Raw genomic sequence first — 27495 nt, forward strand, 5'->3', positions numbered from 1 at the left:
CGTAAGTTATCTTCTCTGGCAATTCACCCCATAGTACAAAGCAAACATAAAACCTTGTCTGAAGCTGTCCAGATTCCGGAATTCCACCAAGGTATTGCCATAGTAATAGTTGGTGACATAGATTCGCTCATCTTTGGCAACTGGATCCTTCATCCAAGCACCTTCATTCCGCCCATAAGTATTCTGAATTACTGGCCCAGTAATAGTGGACAAAGTGTCCTTGCATTGACCTGAAAAACAAAGAATGTTTAGAACTTCCTAGGTATATGAAAAGGCTTTAAGGTGCGCTAGCTTTTCTCTTTACACACACACACACACACACACACACACACACACACACACACAACACACACACAGAGGGAGGGACGGAGGGAGGGAGGGAGAGAGAGAGAATATAGAGATTGCTCCACTATAAACAAGTCTGGGTGGCTGACACTTTAAAGGCAACAGTAACAAAGATAACAATCATGTGTGTCCAGAAGTAAACCATTCAAAAACAAGCCATCCTGTAGGGGCTTAATAACTGCTTTAACTCCAAGATGTCTGATGCTATCCTTTCCAGAGGTAGGTGCTGCTTCCCAAGACCCACATATGACATTATTTAATCAAGGGGACCTGGAAATATCTGATCTGCCTGATTTTCCTAAGTGTTTCCTTGAATAACCAGGCTATGACATGTGGAACTTAATAGGTGATAACCAGAACCTTGAACTGCATCCAGAAGCAACTGATGTGACATGGATACGCCATGGAATGACCATTACTGTCTGTACTGCTACTAGTGTAGTTTCTGAGTGGTCTTAATGGCAGCCGCACGTGGGATACATTGCAATAATCCATTCATGAGATGACTAGGATCTTGTGTGATCTTCTTGAACAGCCTCCCAATCCAGGGATGGATTTCAGTAATGCACTAGTTTGCTCTTTGCAGAGGCCCCCTAGGCCAGGGGTCACCAACCTTTTGGACCTCAGAGACCACCAAACTCATAATTTTAAATCCCACAGACCACTAATATGCATTTTGACTGATGGTGGCTTGCTGACGCTGGTGAGAAAGTCAGTCCCATATTCCAGAGCTGTAGCAGTCACAAGACTGGCCATCATTTGGTCATCCTGGAACAGTTGCTCCTCCACCCGGGTGCACCGGCCTGCTGTGGACTGGAGGAACTGCTCCGGGATGACCAAAGGGCCAGTCCTGGGACTACTGCAGCTCTGGAATATGGGACCGACTTTTTCACCAACAGCAGAAAGCCACCCCAGGGTGGATTTCCCTCCCCCACCAATGGTTTTAGCTTCCAGTTCTAGCTCGTATGGCTCTATTCAAGGTAAGATTTGCACTCAGCCGAAGGTTGGGGGCCAGGGGTGAGTGGGCCATGGCCATGTGGGCGGCACAGCCTTGTGTTCCTGTGCAGCTTGGATTAATTGCTTTGGGGGGAGTGCTTTGGCGGGGACATTTATCTGCAGACTACCAAAATTTTCTCACGGACCATCAGTGGTCCCTGGCCCACTGGTTGGTGAGCACTGTTCTAGGCCACAGCCGGCATCTGCTCTTTGAGCAGGACCTTAAAGTCCAAGACCAGATCAGACTTGACTGAAGAAACATACCCACCAAACTTAAAAGATGGAAAGTCCCCAAGACTAAAGGGCCAAAATATACACAGCTACTCAGTCCAGTCAGGACTGAGCCTGAGGCTGTCCTCATGCAGCCTCTAGATACTGGGACACACATAGACAGTATCACTTGGATCTCCCAGGGTCAAAATATATAATTGGGTGTCATCAGCATACTGATGACCTTGTGAATCAACAAATGATCTCATTCAGTGATTTCATGTAGATGTGTATTTATTTATTGAACTTTTATGGATTACTATCATGCACAATAAGCCTATGCATAACAAAACAAATAAAAAAGCAATAAAACAACTGTATCAAACTTACAAAGGAGCACACCATACTTCCCACTATTGTGCCATCACATCCCATCAAACCTAAATATGCTGGAACAATCCCAGAAAACTGAGGAGAACCACTACAATATGGCATCACTCTACTCTCCATCCCCACAGCCACTTCAGAAAGAGACTTTGATCAATAGAATCAAAAGCACTGAGGATCAAGGAGAACAAGAAAGAACATATTGTTCCCACCCCAGCTCTGCCAAAGATCATAAAAAAGCATGATGCTGCTTGAAACCTGACTGAAATGGGTCAGATAATTGATCTGATTGATCCAAGATCCTCTGGGGCTGTTGCCCAATCATATCAACAGCTTTTCCAAAAGAGGGAAGATTTGAGATTGGACAAAATTGTCCAGGACTGTTGGGTTCAGCAATAACTTCTTGAGGAGGAGCCCACAATCATTTCTTTCATGGTTGAAGGAATCACTCTGTCTCTCAAAGAAACTCATCACTGTATGAACCATATGGACCCAATTTCAGGTCATTCCCCGCTGCCCACAGGCAGCCTTAACAATCTGGGGGTGAGCCTGGATGACAGGTAATCAAGTGCATAGTTTGAAAGACCCTATCCATATCACAGTATCCAATCCACTCAACGCAAAACTGTGCCCGAGCATCTCAGCCAGACTTACCCAAATGATAGCCACCTCTGAGTGGATTTGAGAAATGTTATCTGCCAGAAAGCTTAAATATACCTTACAGTGCTTATATAAATTTCCAGTATTTGTCCTTCTCCAGCAAGGAATTAGTCATCTTAAACAGAGTCACTAGACTCTGTCAGTGGATTCAATAAAATGGCAAAACAAAAAAAACCATTTCACCTCTTTCCATCATTCTGTAATCTAGCCCAAACTGAATATTGCTTGGTGATCAATTGCAATCCCTGGAATTAACAATCTCCAGATCTCTTGCCGTGAAATCAAGTAGATTAGGCAAGGATGGTGCTGGGCAGCAGGGAATGCAGTACATCAGCAGCGATTACTATTGTACCTTATAACCTGATTTCAACCAAGGATGCGGCATTCAGTTATCTGCAGCACAGACTTTAGTAGATAAGTATTAATAACGTGCCCTCCAGCCAGCTCTAGGATAGAAATCCTGAAAACTGGGTGCACACATTTCAGGAGAAATGGTGGGCAGAGACAGTCTACCATCTTTTCTCTGCAGTCCCAACCTGTAACCATTTCTTCCCATAAATAAACATACCAAAGGTATGGGAACTGATTAATAATACATTTTAGTGATAAGTGCCTAAGCAAGAATATATTAATAAACAGAACGATGATGGCACAAAAGATAGTCAAAGACAATGTCTAGACTCTAAATCTTTTAAAGTAGAGGCATCACAAGTTGCTAGTACCAAATTCTAGGACTGACTAATAGAACAAAAGGGTAGTGAGCAACAGCGGTCTTGAACCAGACATTTTGCCTTTTGATAATTTATATGTTTATTTTAGTTCTGGCCAATTAAAAAAAAAATGACTTTCCTCATATAATACGGGGTTTCCCCACACAGTAAGGGAAATTTTTAAAATAAGTAGGGCCACCTAATTCTCAGAATAAGGAGAACTATAGTATGATGGTTTTTGGTAGTGTCCATGGGGTTTGGAGTGGGTTGTCATTTCCTTCTCCAGTCGATCACATTTTGTCAGAACTCTCTGCTATGACCTGTCCGTCTTGGGTGGCCCTGCACAGCATAGCTCATAGCTTCATTGAGCTATGCAAGCCCCTTCACCACGACAAAGCAGTAACCCATGAAGGGGCTGAAACTCAAATACTTTGGTCACCTAATGAGAAGGAAGGACTCGCTGGAGAAGAGCCTAATGGGAAAGATTGAGGGCAATAGAAGAAGGGGACAACAGAGAATGAGGTGGCTGGATGGAGTCACTGAAGCAGTCGGCGTGAACTTAAATGGACTCCAGGGGTGGTAGAGGACAGGAAGGCCTGAAGGAACACTGTCCATGGGGTCGTGATGGGTCACACATGACTTCGCAACTAACAACAACATAGTATGATGCACAGATAAATCTCTAGCCCTGTTTTTTGAAAACCTGGGGCAATCAACCGGGCCCACTGATTTCATGAATAGAAATAAAAGGCCAAAAAACAAACAAACCCCAGATAGTTCCAGGTTACGTCAACCTCTGCCCAATTCATTCATCTATTCCTCTAGAAAACAAACTTTATCTCGCAAAGATAAAGTAAAAACAAACATTCAGTATAAGTCTGGATTTCATAAACTACAATAAGAAAGCAGAAAAATGTGATTTAAGACCAGCAGAGACCCAAACATAATAGAGGGCAACTATTTAGATTTCATGGAAACAATACTGTATTAAGGAGAAAAGCCTCTGATCTTCCGGGGCAGCACTTGTGTTCTTGTGTCATAACAGGGGCCTCTTTAACCCTGTCCCTGGGACACCGAGTCTGCTTCAGATTCTTCCTCTGATTCATCAGGCTCTGTCCCAATGCTGTCTCTACCCATCATGCTTTTTAACCCAAGAATTCGTCTCTGCAGTCCTTGACATCATCCATTCAATAGAGAATTTAATACTGTTTTACTTATAATTTATTTAAGTCCCCTTCTATTGATTTGGCCCAAAGTAAGAGCTTTCTTTATACCTGTTGTGGTTAGCCAGCAGTAGTGCAGATGGCTGAGGAGAGCGAGGACTCATATGAGGGGCCAGGACCATTAGGGAGTGGACTGCTACCTTCAGAGATTGTGGGGGCTGGCAGCGGTGATGAGGAGGTTCCCGAGGAACCTGTGCCAAGTGCGCGTGCATGCAGGATTGCTTGCAGGAAAGAGCAGCTGCAACAGCACGGGCAACTCCGGAGTAAGGCTGCAAGGTAATGGCCCCTCCTTCAAGAAGATAAAAGCCAGCTGTGAACGAACATACTTTGCAGATGGCAAAGACGTTTTGAACACAGCCTCGTGGACATTAAGTTGATATTTGAAGACTCTTGTAAACTATTTCTTATCTGTTGTGTTTTTGGCAGCCTTGAAAAAACTTTGCAAGACTCTTTCTTGTCGGAGCTAATTAGTTGGAAGCAGCCTTTTATCTGTGAAGAAACAGGATTCTTAGCTGAAACATAAAAAAGTTATATTGCTACCTTTGTCTTGTGTTTGCTCTCTTGGAACCAGGTTTGGGTCAGAACAATACCATTCTAATGTTATCCAAGTTACTAGTAATGAAATATGATAAATGGGAAGGGAAAAGAAAACAAACTCACCAATGCTGTTTCTGATATCTTCCTCATCGAGGTTATATTTCGGTGTGACAGTAAGGTTAGGATTCACAGAGGCTGGAGAGGTCACAGTTTTGCTCATGGTAGGCTCAGACGTCATTTGTATGTGGAAATCTTTTGTGGTTATGCTAATTATGGGTGCCCCTATAGTAGCTGTGTCCTGTTCTGCTGTAGTTGTGATTGTGGGAGCCTGAGTGGCAATCTGAGACAGTGTTTTCAAGGTCCACGTGGTATTTTTATATGCTGCCGCAGTTACTGGAAATTCAGCTGTTGCTGTGGTCTCTGGGATTTGGGTAGTAGAAATAACTGATGAGGTAGTGACTGTGGTTGATTCTAGAGGAAGCACCCTGTCTGTGGAAGACATTGGTGATTCTGTTATTGTGCTAATGTTCGCAGGCATTTCTTTTCCATGGGGTGCAGTGCTTGTAACATGCGCCTTCAGGAGTTGAATATCATCGTGTAAAAGCAGATCTTCCATAGGTGGTGGTTTCCTTGAAGGGACATTTGACAGGTAGTTGTGATGCAAAAGCTGGTCCTCAATCAGCAAATCTATAGTATCACCACTGAAGGACTCTTCTTCTGCTAAAACACATATTTTTTAAGTATTACATTTTTATCAATTATACAGTTATAATTGATAATAAAATGTGAAATATACAATATTTTTAAAACTCTACATATGTTACATTAAAATCATTTTGATATATTTATTCCCTGGAATTAAATACTTTATAATGAGATGACCACTTTACTGAATTTGGTTTGATTTATTATTCCTAATTTACCAGCTACAGTTAGACAGTCAGAAACTTTAATACCTGGAAATATTACAGAAAAATAGATCTCTCTGTCCTCCTCAAATCCATTCACAAACCAAAAGGGCAAGACACCCTGTCACCACTAAATTAGTTAAACTGAAGATTTAACTGCACTTAATCTCCCCCTGAGGGATAGGAATGGATGTGTTGCAAAATCATTTTTCCCAAACTTTCCAGGCATTGCCAGTCTCCAAGCAAAAGTCATCCATCAGTTTGATCACTCTGGATTCAATTTCAAATGGAAAGACATCATTGTGTTCTTCGGGACTTCTGGAGAAGCCACCAACATCATCATCTCCTTTTTCAAACATGAAAGGTTAAAAATTGGTCTGTAATTGCCCATCTTTGAAACATCCAATACAAATTTCATAAGACAGGTGTTGTAACTGTCAGCTTTATACAAAGAGGCATTTTACCCACTCCCTCGCAGAGGTGTTTGTAATACTAATGAAATCAAGACTGGAGGAATGAACATATGTGAGCTAGTAAAAGCAAATGTCATCTTTCGGATCAGTTGCTTGGCAGAGAAGAGGAAGTTAAGAAGCAGGATCCAGCTTTCCTTCAACAGCTGATTGGCAGCCTTCCAGCTTTGTTTAGTAGACAAAAACACTTGTCCACTAAACACAGCTGGAGAATTATTGCATAGATAATTGATTGCAAAATCTCCTTCAGGATATATTTAAAGCAACTGAGTTGGGTCATGTATGAATATATGCTTAATTCTCTGAATTCTGAATTGCATTTAAAATATAGAGACACAAGTAGATAAAGCCAAAATAGGATCTGGGATGAAATGTGGAGGCCACATAATCCAACTCCAAGTTACGAAGCAAAAACACCTGCTTGCTCCAAGCTGCCTGCAGTCTAGTCCACAGAGTGACAGCGACAAAGAGCAGATGCACTGAAAAAGGGACTTTGCAGAGTAGAAAGCACCATATGTTCAACAGCAAATGATTCATGTCAGGGACATGAACATGCAGTCATGCACACCAAACATTCTCACCCTCTAACTGGGATAATTGACCAAATGGAAAGGTTAATCTCTAAATCCCAGGCTCTAAATTGGACGGAAGCCCTAGCAGCGCAATTCATACCACATAATATAATCTATACTGCATCAACAACTGAATAAGTCTGAGATCACAACTTAGGAAGTGAAGACAGTGGCTGATTTCAAAAGCCCACCCTGAGACTCATTTACATGTGTTCATTTGTTTAGTAAAACTGTTTCTAAGAATATAATTTTCAAGCCATATGGTATTTTAGGCCCATTCCTTGGCTCATACACACAAACTTTTCTTATCAGTCTTGAACACTTTAGTCTTGCCAAAAAGTTTTTAACTATTATATTTTTTTAAAAAATGTATCAGTGATATCAAATTAAAATAATTTAAGAATTAGGAAAAGCTATCTAACAAAATTTTATTAAAGTGCAGTTTCCAAAATTATAAAAATTATGATTTTTTTAAAAAAAACATTAACTCACGTTCTTCAAGGTCATTTTCTGTTTCAGCATCTTTGGCCTTATAGTATGTGATTTCTCGGACAACATTCTGTTGGGTGGGAGGCCTGCTCCTCACGTGAAGTTTTCTTGCTGAAACTGCCTGTGGATTCATTGCCCCTGTAGCTGGGAGGGCATAATGCAACGACTCAGCAGAGCTTATATGCCGAGAAGCCTTTTCATCATGTACAAAAACTTCTTCATATTTTTCCTTTAAGAAACCAAAATTGTTAAAATTATAACCTTCTTAAACTTATCTCAGGGGACACATCCATGAATTGGAAAACCTCCAAAAGTCCTTCCCATCAGTGGTAGGATTCAATTATTTTTACTACCGGTTCTGTGGATGTGGCTTGGTGGGCATGGTGTGGCTTGGTGGACGTGGCAGGGGAAGGATACTGCATAATCTCCATTCCCTCCCCACCTTAATAACATGCTTTCCAGCTCCGTTCTCCTGTGCAGGGCAACAAAAGAAGTCCCAACCGATCAGCTGGGACTCGGGAGGCAGAGCCAGTCAGAGGTGGTATTTGCCAGTTCTCTGAACTACTCAAAATTTCCACTACCGGTTCTCCAGAACTGGTCAAAACCTGCTGAATACCACCTCTCCTTCCCACCCATTATCCTCTTTTGGTGGCAACCCAAATTGCCTAAAGGCCACCAGAATAGGTTTAAACTAACTTCTCTTTGGAAGGAACATGAAGACAGTCTGTTTGGCATTTCCACCAAGCAAATTTTGTAATGGTTTAACATACCGGGATTTCTGAAGCATCCTATGACCACATTAAAAAGGATGCTTTTAGATATCTATCAATACCAATTAGTCCTAGAAATATAGTAATGCAGGTGGTATTACATCAGTGGTGGGAGGCTACTGGTTCTGACTGGTTCTAGCAAACTGGTAGTTCTGACCATCAGCTGACCCCACCCACCTGCCCCCTTTATTTCCTTCTTTCTGGCTCAGTTGATTCATGCAACACAGCTGATTTCCACGCCTCAGCTGTTCTACTTACTGGGGCTACTCTAAAAGGTAAGCATTTTGAGCTTCAAATTGGTGTATTTTGAATACTGTGCGCTCACACAAAGCATGTGCTTGCAAAAACGGTTGTTAAACCGGTTGCAGCCCACCACTGATTACACCAAAATAAAAAATCTAGTATTATTCTCCAGCTGCAGTTTCCCAGAACTCTTTAACAATACTGTGTTGCGGTAATCCAGCAGAACTATTCTTGAGGCTAGTTTCTCCTGTACTTTCCTATGTATGCATTTGATGAGAAAAGTATCACTGTGTATCATATAAGTTAAGGAAACCAGAGCTGTACCAATGAATTGATTTGAACAACTTATTTCTCTTTTCTCTTAGAAATCAGCAAAGACATAGACGTTGATTAGATAAGGCTAAATAAAATGAAATCCAACTAAAGCAAGAGTGAGGTAAATTTGTTGCAGATCCTTCTGACTTGCCAGTTGCAAGTTGCTTTAACAACCACACAGCATCTGTATTAGACTTTACTCTTATCAGTTTAACATGGTGCACAAATTCTATTCTCCTAGGCAAAAGCAGCTTGTCAACGTCATGCCCTAAAAATAATAAGGTTTGTTGGTATCCTCTTTTCATTATTAATATTTTAGGTTTGGGTTTTTTTGAATTTTAAATTTTCTATTTGTGTTTCATAGGTCTGGAATCATAAATAAGTCAAAGGGTTTGGGAATTAAATGCCTGTTGTCTAATTTTCTGATAAGCTGACAGCATCTGTGACCAACATCTTCAAAAGCTAAGGGAACTGCTCGGTATTAGAATTCTGCTGTTTGATCTTTCATCCAAACTAATCTGTAATTGGATTATTTCGTGGGAATCAGAGAAAAGTTATTCTAGACTGATTCTTTGTCTGGGTGATTTTTCAAATTCCCTTTTGTGAAGAAATCTGAAAGGAAACTGATTTTTGTTTGCCTGATTTTGAGACAGACTATAGCTATGTGTTTCTCTGGGTTAGGCTGCTGAAAAAAATCCCTTTGTTGATGGTTAATTAAAGATTGTTTGATATTGGTACAATGTAAAGCCACAATCCAGGTTTGGTTGATTGATCCTTAAACTCTCTTCCTTCTTGTTAAAGTTGTTAGAATATTTGTAAATCTCAATGGCTTTTCTATGCAACCATATAGCATCATGGTTGCTAGTACCTGTGTATGGCTTTAAACTGGATTTTATGTCCTTTATGTAGTAATGCATATTCTGATTTGTCAGGTTGTTCTAATTGGCAATCCTTTCATGTTACTTTAATTGGGTATTAATACCATGTTTTGCGGATCCAAGATAAATCTGGCAAAAATTGCAAGGGATAAAGTAAAGTAATGACAAGAGTAGACCTCTACTTTCCTGAAGTAATTGAAATAATTTTTTGGACTTTTTGTTGGTTTATAAATGGTTATTTAAAAAGTTACAATGATTTACCAGTTTGATCTGTAACTTTCTCAGTTTTAAGGAAGAAAGACATTTCCCAGCGGGAGTGGGTTGTCCTTAGATGTATATTCAATGTTATTTTTATTGCTGGAGCACACAGCTTGCCTGATTCCCCTGGAACAATATCCATTACCGTGTAAGCATTGGCAAGATGGCTAAACCCATCTGACAATCTGCCAGCTCAGGGATATGTCTGGCAGAGGCACTAACATTTTTGATTATGGTTGTCTTTTGGCGGGACCAATGGTTAGAATTTTTATGTAGATAGAAATATGTGTTCATTGTCTTTTGATATACTGTAAGCCCTACTTTTCCTTGACTGATCAAAATATTAAAAAATGCAAGTTGCCTATATTGTCCAATCTCCATAGTAAACTGAATATTATAGGTGATAATATTTAGATGGTCTAGAAATTCACTGTGTTTTTTCTCACCCTGACTCTAAATCACATCCACCTACAGAAATCCAAAGGGTGGGTTCAAAAGCACAGAATCCAGTTCCCATTGCTCAAAAAAAAAATGCCTGTAATTGGACTTAGTGGGCTCCTCACAGAACTGTATATTTTTAAATGAGGGCAACAGAATTCTGACTTCATTTGTAAGGGATATTTCTAATGTTTGGAGGGGGTGGAATAGAAATCTGATTGAGTTGTGCGCCTTACCTCTGTGAGTGTATAAGCTGCTGCAGCATCCCTCTGCAATGAACTCTGGCTATCAGCATGGTTGTTGGAAGAATTAATTGTGCTATCAATATCCACCTCCTGAAAACTTTCTTCTGCATTCTGTCTCTTCTGTTTATTGTCTTTGGTGAGGTTTCTAGACACTTTCTGGAATAAGTTTCAAAAGTGAGAAAGTAAACATCATTTATACCTGGAACATATTCAATACTTTATAATTCGTGTTGGGCAGGGAGGCAATGTAATATCAAAGATCCTCTTGTTTCTGGGTTTTCCTTCTGCCTTCAATGGTCAGTTGTTCCCTTGAATTTCCAGAAACAGGGGGAAAGAGCCCAGTCCAGTCAGTAGCCAGAAAAAGAAGGCATGTAATCACTTTCGTGTTTTAAAAATACACAAAGGTATTAATGTCACAGAAACAAAGCAGGCAGGACCAATTCAGTTCTACTCAACAACACCTGCTGGTATATTATCCTCCTCCTGCTCAAATTGTAACAGCAGCAGTTCAATACAATATACGGTTAGACCTGGCCCAGTTTAGCAGTAAATGGCACATAATCATCTGTAATTATAATTACAATTATCATATGAACAATAGCAGTTTGAAGTTAATAATTGGCAAAACAGTATAGATCACCCAGAAAGCTAACTTTTTTAGTATGCTTCCTGAAAGTTTAAGCTCACATCAATAACCATAGCCTATTATTTCCAAAAAGAATCAAGCTCTATTTCTAAAAGGACACCAGATCTATCGATAGTTCTTTTAATTGTTCCCATGGGTCAAACAATGCAATGCCAGGATGTGGCATAGCATTCCTGACAACTGAAGCATCTCTGCATGCTATTGCTTCCTAAATTCAGCATGCAATAACTGCCTAAAATCTTTCAACACATGTTCTCCCTAGGTCTCGGGGACTAGGAAGCCAAACTAATTAACTATTGGTGCATCTCCTGCTACAAAGGAAACGCAGCACAAACAACTTTGCAGCACTTGCCCTGGAGCTGCAGGGTAGGTGGTAATTTTCTATTGGCAGGATTTCCCATTTAACCCCTTCCTGGGATTTCCCTTGGCTCATTTCTAGTGGCCAACTGGAGTTCTTACATTCGGACAGGCTGTGGTGGGTGATTGTTATTCCCTCCCCCTTTGGCCAGTGGGCTGGCAACATGGGATGGTAGAATCCAGCCATGGGTTCATTCACCCAACATTTAAAAAGTCCGCTATTAAAAGGCATAAACCCAATGACTGTGTAGAATTACCTGAAGGCTCAAACACACCCCATTATATTGTATATAACTAAACATCTACCCCTCCTACTACATAATTTAACTGCAAAAACTTGATTGTGGCCTTAAAATAATCAAGGACCCTTATGGCATTTTAACCAACAACAGCAATACTTTATCATGAAAGTGTGTGTTTTCTATTTTGTTATGTGGAAATGGATATTTTATTGTCGATGGGATGAAATGGCTTCTCTAAAAGGCTGCGGTTCCTCCAATTCTAATGGAAGGCAGCAGAAAAATTACTTTTAGATGTGAAAAAAAATATGCAGTTAATCCACAACAGCCATCCTACAGTCAAAAATTAACTCTTAAGAGAACTTTGGGGGGGCGGGGGGAGAGACACCTGAAAAATAACCAACAATTCTCTCCTGGAAATCTGGCCTATTCTTTAAACTCCAAGCTCTTCAGGAAACACTATATATCTTCAACTCCAGCTGCAGTGTAAGACTGGAATACTGTACTGGTCTTCCTTATTGTAACAACTAAGTTAAACTAAATTATTGTAACAACTAAACTAAACAGTCTATCTTATATTGTTGCTGTGATTTTTTTAAAAATAAACATGCTGATACATAAGCCACTTTTCCGTTTGATGTAGAAAACAGTGCCCAAAGAGACTCACCTTAAATTCTGCTCCCAACCCAGACAGGACTCCAAAAACTGTTTTCTATTGCAAGTCACTCTGTCTCTGGCTCCTCTTAGCCCAAAAAGTGCAATTTGCAGTAAGCACTACTTTCAGGAACAAAAAGTTTTAGAATCATAGGGCTGGAAGGGATCTTGGAGGTCTTCTAGACTAACCTGCTGCCCGAGGCAGATCTTATTGTATTCTGGACAAATAGCTGTTCAATCTTTTTTTTAAGGCTTCCAGTGATGGACCATCCACTACTCTGGATGTGATGCTGCAATTCAGCATATTGTTCCTCTACTAAAGATCCAGGTTACAATTCAGTTTTACTAGGCTATGGGCTTACCAAAACTGCGTATAAAGTTGGAACTGAGTTTTACAGAGTCAGACTGTGGGTCTATCTAATTCATCTCCTATTCTTGCCATCATCTTTTCCCAGGAGTCTTGCCTGTAGCTAGCAGCAAGAGCAAATACAAATATGACAATAAAATATCGAAGTTCAAATTAAAAATAAACAAATATCAATGACAGGAAAATTGCCAAAATACTTTTAAGCAGTGAAAGGAAGCATAATAGCTCCAAGGCTGGACTTGGTGCAGTTCATATAGGGCTCAAAAGCCATCCATGCAGGGACCAGATAAAGATACTTAGGAAGAGAACTCCACAGTCAGCAATTCTTCGGACTTTACTCAGCACAGAAATTGCCTAAAAAGCCGTAAGTGCTTCCCTAGAAGATCATAATAACTAGGCAAGCTCATATGGAAGCCAGCAATTTTCCACAGTGGCTTTGGGCTTTAAGGGGCATAAATAACACTTTGAATTAAACTGAGAAATGGAATGCATGTCCGTGTAGTTATTTTAATAATGGAGTAACATGATCCTCAAAGACATTTCCAGCTAACAATCTGGCTGCTACATTCTGCACCGATTGTAAATTTCCAGATACTTTGTCAGAGCAAATTGTGCACAGTGCACATTACAATAACCCAACCCAGGTGTACGTTAAGGTATGAGTCACTGTGATTAGATCAGACATCGCTGGGAAAACACACATGCTCCCATCTAAATTGGGCACAAGCATTTTCAACTGTAGCCAGCATCTCTGAACATTGCGGCATTGCCAGTCTGGTGCCCTCTAGATAAATGGACCATTATCTCTGTGAATTGTGAGTATTGGTCCAACACATCTGGTGGATGCCAGACTGGGGAAGACTGGCAAAAAAGTTCAAGGCCCATTTCCACCATAACAGATTGGATTGAGATTCCATTAGGCTTCCATCTTAACTTAACATCCATATATTCTCTGCAGCCAATTGCTATGCAGTGTGTCCAAAACTCAATTCAATCATATGATTCAAATAATCAAAAGATGCCAAATATCAAAAGTCTACCTAGTTCTCATAGTAGGTCCAAATAAAACTATAACTGAGGACAACATAAATTAAAAGGCAGGTGCGCCCATACCCAGCATTGAAAAAAAACCTTGCATTTTCTTATGTCCCACATATCCATCCATAATTGCACCACTGAAAAGTAGCAGTCAATCATTTCCCACCCATTTTCATCATGAAAGAAGACATATAGTAAAGCTCACATAACTTATACATACTTCATCACTTTTTTTGTAAAAGGTAAATCCTCTCAGAGGAAAAATAAGCCCAAACTGTCCTCTCTAAAATGCACTGTCCAGTCACCATCCAAGTGCCCTGCAGACCTCTAGTGCTTTTTTTTTTTTTTAGATTCTCACTCCAAGATATGAGAAGATGTAAAACTAGAATTTGATGTCAAATTTGAAATGGTTTCCCATTGTTAAATGCAGGCTATTGTAGCAGCCTTTTATTTATGGTTGTTACTTGATGAAAAAACAGTTGTTTCATATTTATAGAGTTGTAAAATATGCTTTTAATAACCATGCAGTCAGCAAAACTTCACCTGCTGAATTATTTCCAGATACTCTGGTATTGAAACCCACCCAGCCGTTTACAGAGATAGTCACCTGTTTAAATTCTCACACTGATGGAGAAGAACTTTTAAGTGGTCAACCTTGACTTGGTCACATTCCGTATTTTGACTGTGAAATATATTTGTATTTATTTCTTTATTTCTTTCTCACATTAGTTTTCAGTAGTTTCTATTACTAATAGCCTTGATTCTCAACATGTTAACCTACATAATTCCCCAACTCAGCACAGTCTTACATACAGTATATCGTTTTTTCAGTCCACAATGTAAATAATTAGTCAGAGGAAGTTTGATTTCTGCATGTCAGCCGTAAAGAGAGGGTTAAAATAATCACTAAAGGAGATGGAATTCATCTTACCTCTTCCAGTTTCTCCACACGACCCACAAGTTTCGTTGTAACAGAATGCAGTTTTAGCAAGTCTAAACCATAGAAAGCATTTTCTAGCATCTCAATGACAGCTGCAAGCTGCAAAACAGATAGTAATACTATGATGATGTAACAGTTATATACTTTAGATTTGCTTTCCATTAATTAGCACACTTTACATACAATTTTAATGAAAGCAGTAAATATAATAGCTCAACTATGACAGTCACTGGACAAGTAACCATAACTTAATCTAACTAGTTGCAGTGGATCTGAGCATCTGAGCAACTGGTACTCTAAACATCAGTAAAGGAACTATATTATTTATTTCAATGTCTTTAACAGTAATATGATCCATAACATAAAAATCACATTTCTTGCTTTTCACGTAGAATATTTCTATCCATTATCTACCATAGCACCACTCTGCTGCTACTGCTTCAGTGCCACCGCAATGCCACAATCAGTCATGGTCACACGGTCATCCTTTTCAAAGCTCCCTTCCAGTTTTCCATAAGCAAAGTCTTTGCTTGTGGATGATGAGAGGGAGTGTTGGCAATGGGGAAGGGTCACAAATTGCTTAGGTAAGTCTTCTCCACCTATGCAATTTCCCCAACTTTCACTGTGCCAGCTACTCATGCTTCCCAGCGCACACTGCCTGATCAGTGCTACACCTCTCGCATGCTCCTGCACCCTTCCTGACCACATCGCAACCCCGAATGCCTTCCATAACCCATACAGTATCTTTTGCACATTCCCACACACTCTTCTTGACCCACACTGCAACCCCATGTGCCTTCCCTGACCTGTGTGGGACCCCTCACACATCTCCGTGCACCCTGCCTGGCCTGCACGGCATCTCTTGCACATTCCCGCATAAACTTTCCAACCTGCATTGCGCCTCTGCAAACCCTTCCCAACCCATACCACACCTCCACACACATGGTTTTATACCAGTGGTGGCTAACCTTTTTGGGCTCCTGTGCCAAAAATTGTGAGCGCGCCAGCACGCCAGTACTTGCGTGCCAGCACCCAGAATGCAATGTGTGCTCCCCCTCCACACGCCCCCTGCACATGCCTGCGCAATCCCCACCCCCACACTGTGCCTTACAGCTGATTTTTTGGCTGGTTTGAGGCCTTCTTCAGCCTCCCAGAGGCTTGGAAAAAGCATCTGCAAGGCTTCTCAGGCCAAATTATAGGCCTGTTTCATCACTTCCGGTATTACAGGAAGTGACGAAACGGGCCTATAATTTGTCCTGAGAAGCCTTGCAGATGCTTTTTCCAAGCCTCTGGGAGGCTGAAAAAGGCCTCAAACCAACCAAAAAAAAATCAGCTGTGAGGCACGGGCATTGCGCAGTGAGGTAAGTTTGCCTGCAGCTCCCGTCCCAGCACAAATGGCTCTGCGTGCCACTTGTGGCACGTGTGCCATAGGTTCACCATATCGGTTTTAAACGCTTATAAAAATAGAGAAAAGTATATTTCTGTGTTTTTTAAATACATACTTGATCTACTTGGTCACCCTATGAGAGAGAAAAAGACCAGATCAAGGAACTGACTCCATAGGAACACTAGAACAATAACATTTTGACATATAGAGAATCCTGCAAATCTGAAAGGTAAAGTATTTTATCTTTCCTCCCTTTTATAACCTTCTGAGTCAAAGAGGAGCCAGTCTGAGCTCCTTCCTAGTATTAACTTCTCTGCCAGGGTTCAACAAATGGCTCTGCCCTTATTGTTTCTATGATGGTTTTTGAATAACCCCTTCAGGGCCATTTCCATGGCTCTCACCCTCCATCTCCACATTTCTGATCTGGTAGAGCATATGTGCATCTTGTTTTCCAGATATTTAATTAGTTTTGATTAATCCAATCTATTCTAAAATTCTTGGGTTTGTACATAATTCATACATTAATCTTCCAGTGTTATAACTGATCGTTTTCTTTTCAATGCAGACTTGATCCAGCTATGACAATTTAAAATTTCCAAATCAGAAAATATTGCACAGTAACTTTTCTTGTTACTAAATATTTGGAGTACAATAAGAGGCTCTTTTATGCACATGCAGTTTACACAACAGCTGGAAAACATTATATTAAAAGAAGAACAAGCTCTTCTTTGCCACCTCCACCAATTCCTTCTTTAGGCTAGACAAATTAATAAAGATATTAAATGGCATTGAGAAGTGTTGATGATAAATTGCCTTGAACTGGGTTTGGCAGAAGTACATCCTGAATGGCCTAGTTCTTTGAGTCCTCAGCTTGAGTTCTAGAGCCAAGGATGTTTGCATAACCCTCTTTAAGGAGTTTTTTGAATTGGCCCATTGAAAATTGAAGGAGGCAATCTGAAAATTACAGCTGAACAAAAAAAAAGTTGCCAGCTATTGTGACCTATATAATATTGCACCTGAAACAGCTGCTTTGGTTGCCTTTTCCTTTCTAGCCATGATTGGATGTGCCGGATACAAAGCTCTAAACAACTTGGGAATCAAGATTTGAAGGGAGATACCTGCTCACGCTGATAGAATAGAGAAACCCCTGTCATCATTCCACCATCAGAGGAAGTATATGTTGTGAATTATACTGTGTGAAAAAAATTAGGGACCCATCACCTTATTCTTAACAATACACAAAACTCACCTTTCAACGATCTAGACTGCTCACCACAGGAAGCAGTGGGACCAGTACAGTCAATAAAGGGATAATGACAGGGAGAAGTGAAGTGGTATTTTAAAGAGCGGAAAGTAGTTCAGGAAAAGCTCATAGCAACATGTTCCACACCCAGAGGCTCCAGATTCAGTCATTGCTGAACCCTTGACTAGTAAAGGCCTCTCTCTGGGACTTGAGCAGTGGATAAAGTTGGTAGGATCAGCAAAAGGTAGGTGAAAAAAAAGAAATGCAGAGCTAATGAAAAGGAAAGGCTTGAAGGCAGATTAAAAAAAATATGAAAGAAAAGTCACTGTGAACCATTTTGGTCCATCTAATTCTGAATTCAAAATACATGTTCTATGCACAAAATGATAATATTACTTCCACATACACACACAACTTTTCATGCTTTATTATATTATCAGTGGAAGATTCAAATCAAGAACAACCATATTCATAGTTCAGGATAATCACTATGCCATATGTTGTACCATAAAACCAAAGCATCTCCATTGTCACACTGAAATGTTTTTGGACCAAGTGAAAATTTAATTATATAATTTCAAATAATACATGCTGATTTCACAAGTCACTGTAGAATGTAACAAGCTGCTATCCCAGCACAAATTCTCCAGTGTACTGTTCTTCTGGTGTATAAAGACAATAATTCAGTTGTGACCCTCTCAATCATCCATAACATGAAAGTGTAATAGTCACACATTATAAATGTATTGCTTTGAACACTTGCAAAAGCAACAATACTGCTGTCTGCAGCTTTTTGTTCAGTCTGTACAGTCTAAAATCAAATTGCATAATACATTGACAGGCAGGAAAAGTACCATGCTTTTTAAAATCCTCTGGTCTACTATGGCAACAACAGCTTAGTGAAATCATTTTTCTTGCACAAAATGCCTTTTGTTTCACATAGTTCTAAGGATTAGAAGGAGAACTGGTCAGCAATGCTAGACTATCATTTGAAGCAACAGGTACACTTACTAATTTTAAATTCCCAGAACAAATAGGAAGAAACAGGCACTCTTCAACCCTCCAAACTCCTATGTTCTTAAGCTCAATTTCTTCTCTTGGTTGTCAATGCAACCTACTACCAAGTTTAAAAAAAAGGTGGGGTGGCTCAATGGTTGCATTCCAGTTCTAAACGTGTTATGTAAGGAGCCAATATTTTTGACAGATGTTTTTCATTTAAATGAAACAAGTAATGTGTTTAAAACTAAGTGGACTTCTACAAACACAGGAAAGAAAGAATATGTTGCTGACCGAGGTTGATTATAATGCATCTAACAGCATGTGTCCACAACTGGCTTTCTAAAGAAGAGATTTCCAAATTCCGCTCCAGGTTCCCAAAAGGCCAAAATACTGCACTGGCAACTTGAAAGGCAGCTACTATTGCCAATCTTCTTTTGAATGGATGTAAGCCTTCCAGAGTTTGCTTTCTTTTCATACAAGTAATCATGAGGTCCACCTTCTGGTCAATGCCTCTAAGTGTGCTATTGAATAGGGTGATTCCTGTTTTCTTTTGAGAAGTCTTTTCTCTGTGGAGAGCTTACTGTTTTGCCATTAACTATACAGGCTCTGAAGCAGGACAAGATAGGATAGGATTACAGTTTTGAAATTAGAAATAAATTGAAACAGAAACCACCATAGAAATAAAGTTTCTATAGCAGGTAAGCAAGGGTTTCTTAGAAGCAAGTGAATTGAAACACGGTTAACTTCTCTCAAGCTCAGAAGTGCAAAGATTACACACCACCATGAGCATAGATGGAGAAAGCAAAACCCAAGCCTGCCATTGCCTCTTCTATCTGGTATGGAGACTTCCCCGGATTCTCTGTAGCAGTGACCCATTCAGAAGGTTCTAAGAAGCAGAATATAATTCTATTTCTTTTGCTGCGGAGAGACATTTATTCCATTGGAAAATGTGGAGAAGAGCATCTAGGATCAAGGGGAGACTCTTTCTCAAACTTGGGAATCCAGCAAGTGCTGGCCTCAGTCCATATAATGCACAGGGGATAGCTTATCATTGCTTTAATCAAGAGAAAACCATCCTTCCAAATGTTTATATTTTTAGTTCTAAAGAGGCTCTTTCTGAGGAATATACAACTGACAAATGAGGAAAACGGTTTAAAAATAGATGGATTAAGTGTGAAATAAATTATTTTTGCATTAACAGATCATTGCTGTAGGGAAAGGCATAATTATGCCTTAAAGTAACTACAAATAATTAAAGACTCACCAAAAGTTTGGGGGATTTATATCATTTGCCAACAGAATGGTAAAGTAAGGAAAGGACGTTGGAGTAGGTTTTCATAATGTCCTTCTAGTGACTCTTTCTGAGATGGAATATTGTCCCATGTCACCTGGCTACTCTATTGAAACAGAAGTTAGCTGGTCAAATTGTTAAACGGGTTACAGTTTATTTGAGGCTGCTCACATTTGGAAGGGCTGATGGCTCAAGTTTCGTCATGCCCTTCAAGGACAATGTTGCTGGAGAAACTGTAACAATGATCTCCAGTTACATTTTGGACAGCTAAACATTTATAAGCAGAAAATAAAGAAATACAGCCATGGCCAGAACAAGTACGTGAAGTTGGTTGCTGCCTGCATTTTTGGCTCAGCCTCGCAGAACAGGCTTTCTTTTCCCTAACAGGATAAGCCAAGTAAACATAAGCAGTCACCTGGAGGATCTGTGGTCCCAAGGTGACAGCAACTGGACTCTGCAAACCAAATAAAGCAGAACACTAAACGAACCCTCTGTTTCAGAGTCTGTACCAGATGGGGAGAATAAGAGCTCAAGGGACTGTCCCTGCTTTTATGCTGTGCTTTAGATTTCCCTAAATGGGGCTGTTGCCTCCTAATGCCAATAGCAATTCAATAGGTTCCACTGATGTGATCCAGTAACACAATTCTTAGACTTGTAATATTTCCAAGTTTATAGCTGTTAGGAAAAACATGCTAGTATAGTATCTGATTTTGCAAACCAAGACTAGAGAGAAGAATGTTGAGATGCTTCTTGGCCAGTTCTTTTTTAAAATCAGTTTTTTATTTCCAGCTGAGAAAGGCAGGGAATATTAAAAATGCATTCTGATTTTTTTTTCCGGAAAGATTTTTTTCTTCCCTTTCCCCTTGCTGTTCATCACAGACCTGCTGCATCAATGACACACTGCCACGTACATGATCTCCTTTAGCAGATAATTTCCCACAAGAAATGCAAAATATAAATGATATAAATCTGTTGAGGAAATCAAGTGTAAGGTAAACTGAGCTGAATCTGTAGTGAAACCTTTTGCAGCCAAGAAGTATAAAATGTTTAGATAGCAAGAAGCATATTCACAGAACTGATCAGCACATAATTCGTATTCGTTAATAATATATCTTGGATAATTCAAAGCTCAATATTTATATATACATATATTTAAATAATAATTTAGCTCAGATATAGGAATGCTCCACACTTGAGCATGAAAAAGGATATACAATCATGACTTATCTTTGGATGGCACTTCAACTCAAGATCTTATGAGAGCCAATGTACTGGAATGGTTGCAATGTTGAACTGCAAGTGAAGAGACCAACTTTTTGGGTGCAAATAAATTAGGGAAAGATATATCATACTGATCTCCTTTAGAAACAAAGCAGGGTAATTGTCATAAACTCTGGGATTCATATCTCAGTTTAATATACCATTTTTCCTCATCTGCCATGTTCAGGATATTTTGGACTACAGATGTCCTCAACCAGCACATTTTCAGGCCACGTTGGCCAGGAATTCTGGTCCGCAGTATCAATTCAGATTGGAAAAGAGGGTAATATGTAATAGCAGTTCTTAGAATGAAGCCCCTTACTTATTTGTTTGCAGTGTACCCATCTCTCTTGTCCTTCCCTCAGAAATAAGTTTATGCAGTTTGAAAATAATTCTTTGGAGGGCCATGTCTAAAAATGGCAGTACTTATTCAACTGTGACATTGAAGCTGCCACAATCACTCTCTGACAGATGATTTTTGCAAGCAGAAATTACAGGGAGTAACACTCTGCTAATTCTGCTGGATTTCTCAGCCACTTTTACTACTATTGTCCATGGTATCCTTCTGGACCATCTGCTCTTGGCTGTGGGTTGGAGTCACTGTGCTCAATTTTTTTGTTCCTGTTGGATGGCTAATTCCGGAAAGAACTGCTGCTAGACTGACTTTTGAGCTAGGGGGCTTTTCGGGATTTTGATTTTTTTTATCTATTGTTTTCTTTCTGGCAATATGAAATGTGATCAATAAGCTCAATTTCTCCGTTTCAACTGATCCAGCCAAGGTTTGGCATCGGAAGGGATAATATTAATGTTTATGACCAATAATGAGGATTAAGAAATGAAGCTCGATCCAATGGGCAGATTCTGAATATTGGTTCTGATCTATCTGCTCCTTTTATTTTTTTACAGAGTTGAATCTTGATCCTCAAACTAATGTTTCACAAAGACATAAAATAATTACATCCAGTTTGAAATGGTAGCAATTATCTTTAAAGCGTGAGAATTGGATGCTAAAGAACATCGTCTGATGTCCTGATATTTTGGAGTTTGCATCTCAAGAAATGTTTGAAATTCTGGGATTCTCCCCTTTTAATGCTAATTTTAACTTTTAGTTTTATGTCATTTGTATATTTATAGGAACCAGCCTGAAGATTTTTATCTGAAAGACAGAGTACAAACTCCACATTCCCATCAGTGTTTGTATTTATATTCCATTTTATACCTTCCAATTTGCACTCGATTTATTGAACTGCTTAAGCCAAGGACACTGATTTAACCAGAGATTTCTGAATCTGCAGCCTTAGGACTAATGTCAAAAACCCTCTGCGAGCCATAATTGAAACCCATCACTGGCAAGAATGGCCTGGAGGAGCAAGGGAGAAAAACAAGCAACAATGGTAGAAAAGGAGCAGATGGGAAAGTATCTATTCTGGCATCCAGTGAACAGATAGTTTCCTGGGAATTACACCTTCCCTCCCTCTTCTCTAGATCAATGTAAAATCTATCCTTTCAGTCTATCACATCTCCACTTAAACTGCTAAACACCCAAGAATGCACATTTTTGTAAGAAATAAGATTGTTCCATGATGGAATCTTTCCTTGCATATTCAACAAAGGTAAAACATTCATGACTGGAGTGTCTTTTGGGGTCATTATGTAGCATATATCTGTTAGGTCCCCATCCTACTGCACGTGGGAGAATTCAGAGGTACATATTTATTAAGACTGTTGCTCTTCCTGCTCCCAGTAGGCAGAGAGCTGGGAAGGCCAAGGGTCTGTTCACTTCCTGCTAGGTAAGAACAGAACTTCACCATGCAATCTCCACAGCAATAAACTTTGGAGTGCATTTAAAGAGCCACATTCAGAACTAGTTGCTAAGCCCACTGCCAGAGTTTGGTCCCTTGATATTAAGGGATGAGCTGGCTGCAATTATGAAGCTGCAGTCCAACAGCTGAAAGAACAGGTTGGAGAAAGCTGCTCTTCTCACCTGCTGGACAACCAAGCCAAGAGGAAGTACTGCGGCTGCCACTCTAGTTAACCTGATCTTACTGTTTCACAGTTTACGGTTTATAAAATTAACTTGACATTATAATGCTATGCATCTCATATTATTTTTAATAATTGTTGTTTTAATAGCTAGTGATAGCTACATTATGAGCATAAATGGACTTAAGTGCCATTGGCTTCTTGCTTCCAGGTGTTCCCTGTCCTGCTGAGACTGCATGAACAGACAGACTGGGGCTCTCACACCTCGCCAAGCATTTTATGTGGATTGTTTGGCCTTGACATGGGCTCTCTGAACTGAATCACCCTTGGTTTTATACCAGGGTAATTTAGTAAACAAGCCACATTTTTGAACCGTGGTTTAGCATATAAGCCAGATCACAACTTAGGATTTGGACTGCGATTAGGGGAAGCATCTCCAGTTTGCAACTTGCTGGGACAAAATTGGGGAGGAGATTCTTTCATGGCCATGCTGCATGCTTTGGTGTGGACCGGGGGAGGATTGCTACTATGGTACAGGTAGTCGTCAACTTATGTTCATTCAGTGACTATCTGAAATTACAACAGCATTGAAAAAAATAACCTATAGCCATTGTTCACATGTACAATGTTGCAGAATCCCCACGTAATCAAAATTCAAATGCTTGGCAACTGACCAGTATTTTTGACGGTTGCAATGTCCCAGGATCATGTAATCCCCTTTTGCAACCTTCTGACAAGCAAAGTCAATGGGGAAACCAGATTCACTTAACAACTGTGTTATTAACCTAATAACTGTAGTGATTCACAACTGTGGCAAGAAAGGTTGCAAAATGGAGCAATTCACTTAACAACCATCTTGCTTAACCACAAAAATGTTGGGCTCAATTGTGGTCATAAGTTGAGGATACCTGTCCCCTGGTATCTCAGCCTTGTACCTCTGCAAAGAAGCACCAAATCTCCAGATGAATCTCCTGTTAAAACCTGCCTTAATTTTCCCATTTACTTGGGAGAGGAAAACCCTCATGGCTGCCCTTTGGGTAGAAAGGTGTGGCATCAACTGAAATCATCAAAATAACATTTTTGTCAACTGCAGTAAAAACTCAGGAAAGGCAAATACCTTGAAGTCCTTGTTGTCTGCTTCCTGCAGTTTTTTCAGCCTGAAGTCCCCTTCGCAGGGATTGAGAGCAGAAGGTGGAGCCACGCAGGAGCACTTGCATTCTGGTCCAGAAGTAATTGTTTCCACCATGTAAAAATCCTCAGCTTTGAAAGAGCCTTCGTTGATCCTCTGACATGCTCCTCTGCCCAGGGGTCTCACCACGCACTTGCACTGGCAGTTTGAGCCTTGGGACACCGCCTTCACCTTGTCATAGTCACCTAGCAACTAATCAAGGAAAGGCGGGGGAGAGGAGGGAAAGGAAGTCAGTCAATTTGTCCTGGAATTTTTGGTGGGTTTGCTTTGGACAAATGTTTGGGAGAAACTCTGACATTCTGAATCCTTGAAGAAATGGCTGTCTGGCTTAAAAGGTTGCTGACACTTCATGTTCGCTATTCCTTGGTTATCTGAAAAAGTAATTTTCTTCTACCACCTAAAAGAATCGGAAAGCCAAACCTCAAACTAGTCAACTTGCCCCCAAACAACTTTGGTTTCTCTTGGGTTTAGGGAAATTAAAAGGTTGCTGTGCTCAACGCAGACATTCTCCAGAATGATCTCATTTAAATATAATGGGAACAATCTGTTGGGAAATTCTCTGATTTCTTCAAATTTCATTGAAGTGAACAGAGGAGCTCCACATGAGATCTTTGCATCTCTCCTTTATTTTCATGTATCCTGTACATGAAATCCTGCTGGGAAGACAGGCTATCCTATGTTAGGTATATTTAAGAAGAGTTGCCCTCAGAAAAAAGGAGAAGATACGTTTTTTAAAAAGCCAAAGCTATTACATTTGATAGGAAGCTAGAGTTTCCAATGTGTAATGCTAGTCCTACATAAATAGGACATTTTTCTGGTTGGATTCAAGAGCAAGGCAAAAGTTGTGAAACAGACTGGCACATCCTGCCTAGCTAACACAAGGTTTCAACAAACATTAAACGCAATTCAAAGAATTTCCTTTAAGGGAATATGCCTGGATCAGATACAACCTTGGATAATAAAAGTAGTCAAACGTATGTTTTTCTGATTGCACAGTTCATGCAGATATTTTTCAAGGGATTTTGGCCTCCATCATCCAGGCAGATATGTGCCAAGGGCATTTTAAGCCTTTTTCCTCAGCATCAAACCCAACACAATTTCAATTTACATTGCACAATTACTTCAATATAAATGCATGCAACTGATTTTGCTCATGACAAAGAGGAGGCCCAGCCACCACAGACTGTACAAATGTTGCCATTTGCAGCACTTCTCTCTTTTAGCTGGCTTTAGCTACAAAGGAAAACCAAGAGGAGCTAAGTGAAAGCTGCTGTAGGCTCTACGCACCAGAGGAATTGACAGATAGCATTGCTCCCCCAGCACAATTATTTATGTATATACTCAGCTCTGTTCAATTAGTTGACTAGAAATAACTAATACGTTGTGGGCAGAGGGAGAAGGGAATTGTTGCTTTTAGAAAGGCAACAATCCCAAACCTGGTCTACTAAATGGAGAGACCAGAGATCTACTTCAGAAGGCCTTTTGTCCCAGATATCTGGAGTAGTCAAATGCATAAGGGTGCTGCTTCTGTGTATTTCACAGTTCACAAAGAACACACAGAGAGATAGATTTTAGCAGATGCCCCTTTTCCATATGTCTGCTTCTTCTCCGTGCACTAAAACTACATCTGCTTTCCCTTTTTCTGCATTGATCGACACCCCTGGGTCTAACAGGTACTAGATGAGGACAAAGCAAATTGTGTACAGGTGGAGTATAACACTATAATGCAAAGCTTGCTGATTCTACCCAATAGAAACCCTTGTAGATTGTTACTGAGTGCAAGGACCCAGCTTTCCTGAAATGAATTTAAGAAGGGTTGATTTAATGCAACATATTCAATTCAAGACATAAACCAGCCTACAATTTTAGGCATAGCCGTTTGGGTGTTAGCCTTCAGCAAGTCCTGCTAAGTTCAAATATTCTTTTAAGTGAAAAAGCTCTTTATTTGGAAGCCTACCTGTAGATTCCTTGCTCTGTTCTTCACTGCCTCTAAAATCATCCCATAAAATCAAGCTTATGTTGAAGACTTAATTGGGATCCCTTAGCTGTGCCAGATCTGTGCTGTGTCAAATTGCCCTCTACAGCATAAACCTCCCTGGACATCTTCTACTTCATGCAATCCAAGCTTATTGGTAAGCCCATTCCAGGATAGATTTCCCTCCCGCAATGCACACAATATTAATTAGTTGTGGAGGACTGTTTGCACCTGTTCAAGAGGCATTTCTCGTGGCTGTTTGTTTGTTTTTGTGCCAGAAGAGAAGCCGGGGTGAGGGATGAATCTGTGCACTTCAAGAGCAGAGTGCCGGAGCCTTTTAGAACTCCTGCAGTCCATTCCCCATCGTTCCTGATGCGACGCTGGGAAATCACCCCGATTCCCCCGCTCCCTTCCAAGGCACCGACGGCTTGCTGCTCGCACCGGCGACGCCTTACCTGCGAGAGAATGTTCTCCTGGTTCTCCGCTTCGTCCTCCAGCGGGGGGCCGGTCGGAGGCGAGCTCAGGCTGGCGTTGGCGGTGCCCCACCACGCCGCCAGCAGCGCCGCGGCGCAGCAGCAGAGCAGCATCCCGGGCCGCGCCATGGACGGCTAGCGGGCGCCGCTGGGGGGAGAGCCGGGCATGGGGCGGGCGCGGCGGCGGCGGCGGCGCACGAGCGGTCGAAGTTTCTCCTCTGCCCGGTTGGAAAGCCAAGTGGACGGGGCGCGCCGGGGGAGGCTGCGAGGGGGAAGGTGGGCTGAATCGGGCGGCGTTGCTACCCGGCTGAGGGAAAGCGAGGCGGGCCAGAAGGAGGAGTCTCCCTCTTGCCCCCGCTTCTCCTCTGCGGCTATTGTGTCCTCCCGTCTGTCCGCCGCAGGAGCTGCTGTGGGGGAAAAGAGGGCGAAAATACCAGGCTCCTCGTCCTCTGGGGGTGCACTGCCCGAGGCCCAACCCAAAGGCGGCTCTCAAAAGAGTTGAAATCTGCGGCGAAACCCCGGAGAAGCAGATGCTCAGCCGAGGACAGGTTGAAGGCGCTAGAAAGTTAAAATGTTCTACATCCATATGCAGGGAATATGTGGATATGTGCATAGACAATACTCTAGGGACGCTAGAGCCAAAAGTAAGGCTTCCAGATGTACGTAGAATTGGCGCCTTTCTGCTCAGTTTCAATGGCACCATCAACTGAATCATTATTGGATCCGAGTGGAGGAACCGGCCGCTCATCTCTGAGTTCACAAAAATTCCCTGGTTGAAACTTTTGTTTCATGGCTGGCCA

The 27495-nt window shown here is 40.8% G+C and overlaps 1 protein-coding gene across 3 annotated transcripts in view; it reads right to left on the reverse strand.

Annotated features, from left to right (window-relative positions):
* OLFML2B (olfactomedin like 2B) overlaps window positions 1-27285 on the reverse strand; it is a 29484-nt gene extending 2199 nt beyond the window's left edge. The window contains exons 1-7 of one of the 3 annotated variants that reach the window (XM_026703376.2): window positions 26678-27285; window positions 24176-24439; window positions 14887-14994; window positions 10646-10810; window positions 7511-7736; window positions 5192-5785; window positions 54-230 (exon numbers count right to left, since the gene is read on the reverse strand). In XM_026703376.2, the coding sequence (XP_026559161.2) occupies window positions 54-230; window positions 5192-5785; window positions 7511-7736; window positions 10646-10810; window positions 14887-14994; window positions 24176-24439; window positions 26678-26824 (1681 nt within the window). In that variant the 5' untranslated portion in view covers window positions 26825-27285. Of the gene's footprint in view, window positions 1-53; window positions 231-5191; window positions 5789-7510; window positions 7737-10645; window positions 10811-14886; window positions 14995-24175; window positions 24440-26677 lie in introns of all 3 variants that reach the window. The other 2 variants (XM_087930490.1, XM_026703375.2) reach the window with 2 other exon arrangements.
* Between the last annotated feature and the right edge of the window lie 210 nt (window positions 27286-27495).

The sequence above is a fragment of the Pseudonaja textilis genome, chromosome 3 (assembly GCF_049901715.1).
Source record: "Pseudonaja textilis isolate UNSWEBS1 chromosome 3, rPseTex1.2, whole genome shotgun sequence".
Taxonomy (NCBI): Eukaryota; Metazoa; Chordata; class Lepidosauria; order Squamata; family Elapidae; genus Pseudonaja; species Pseudonaja textilis.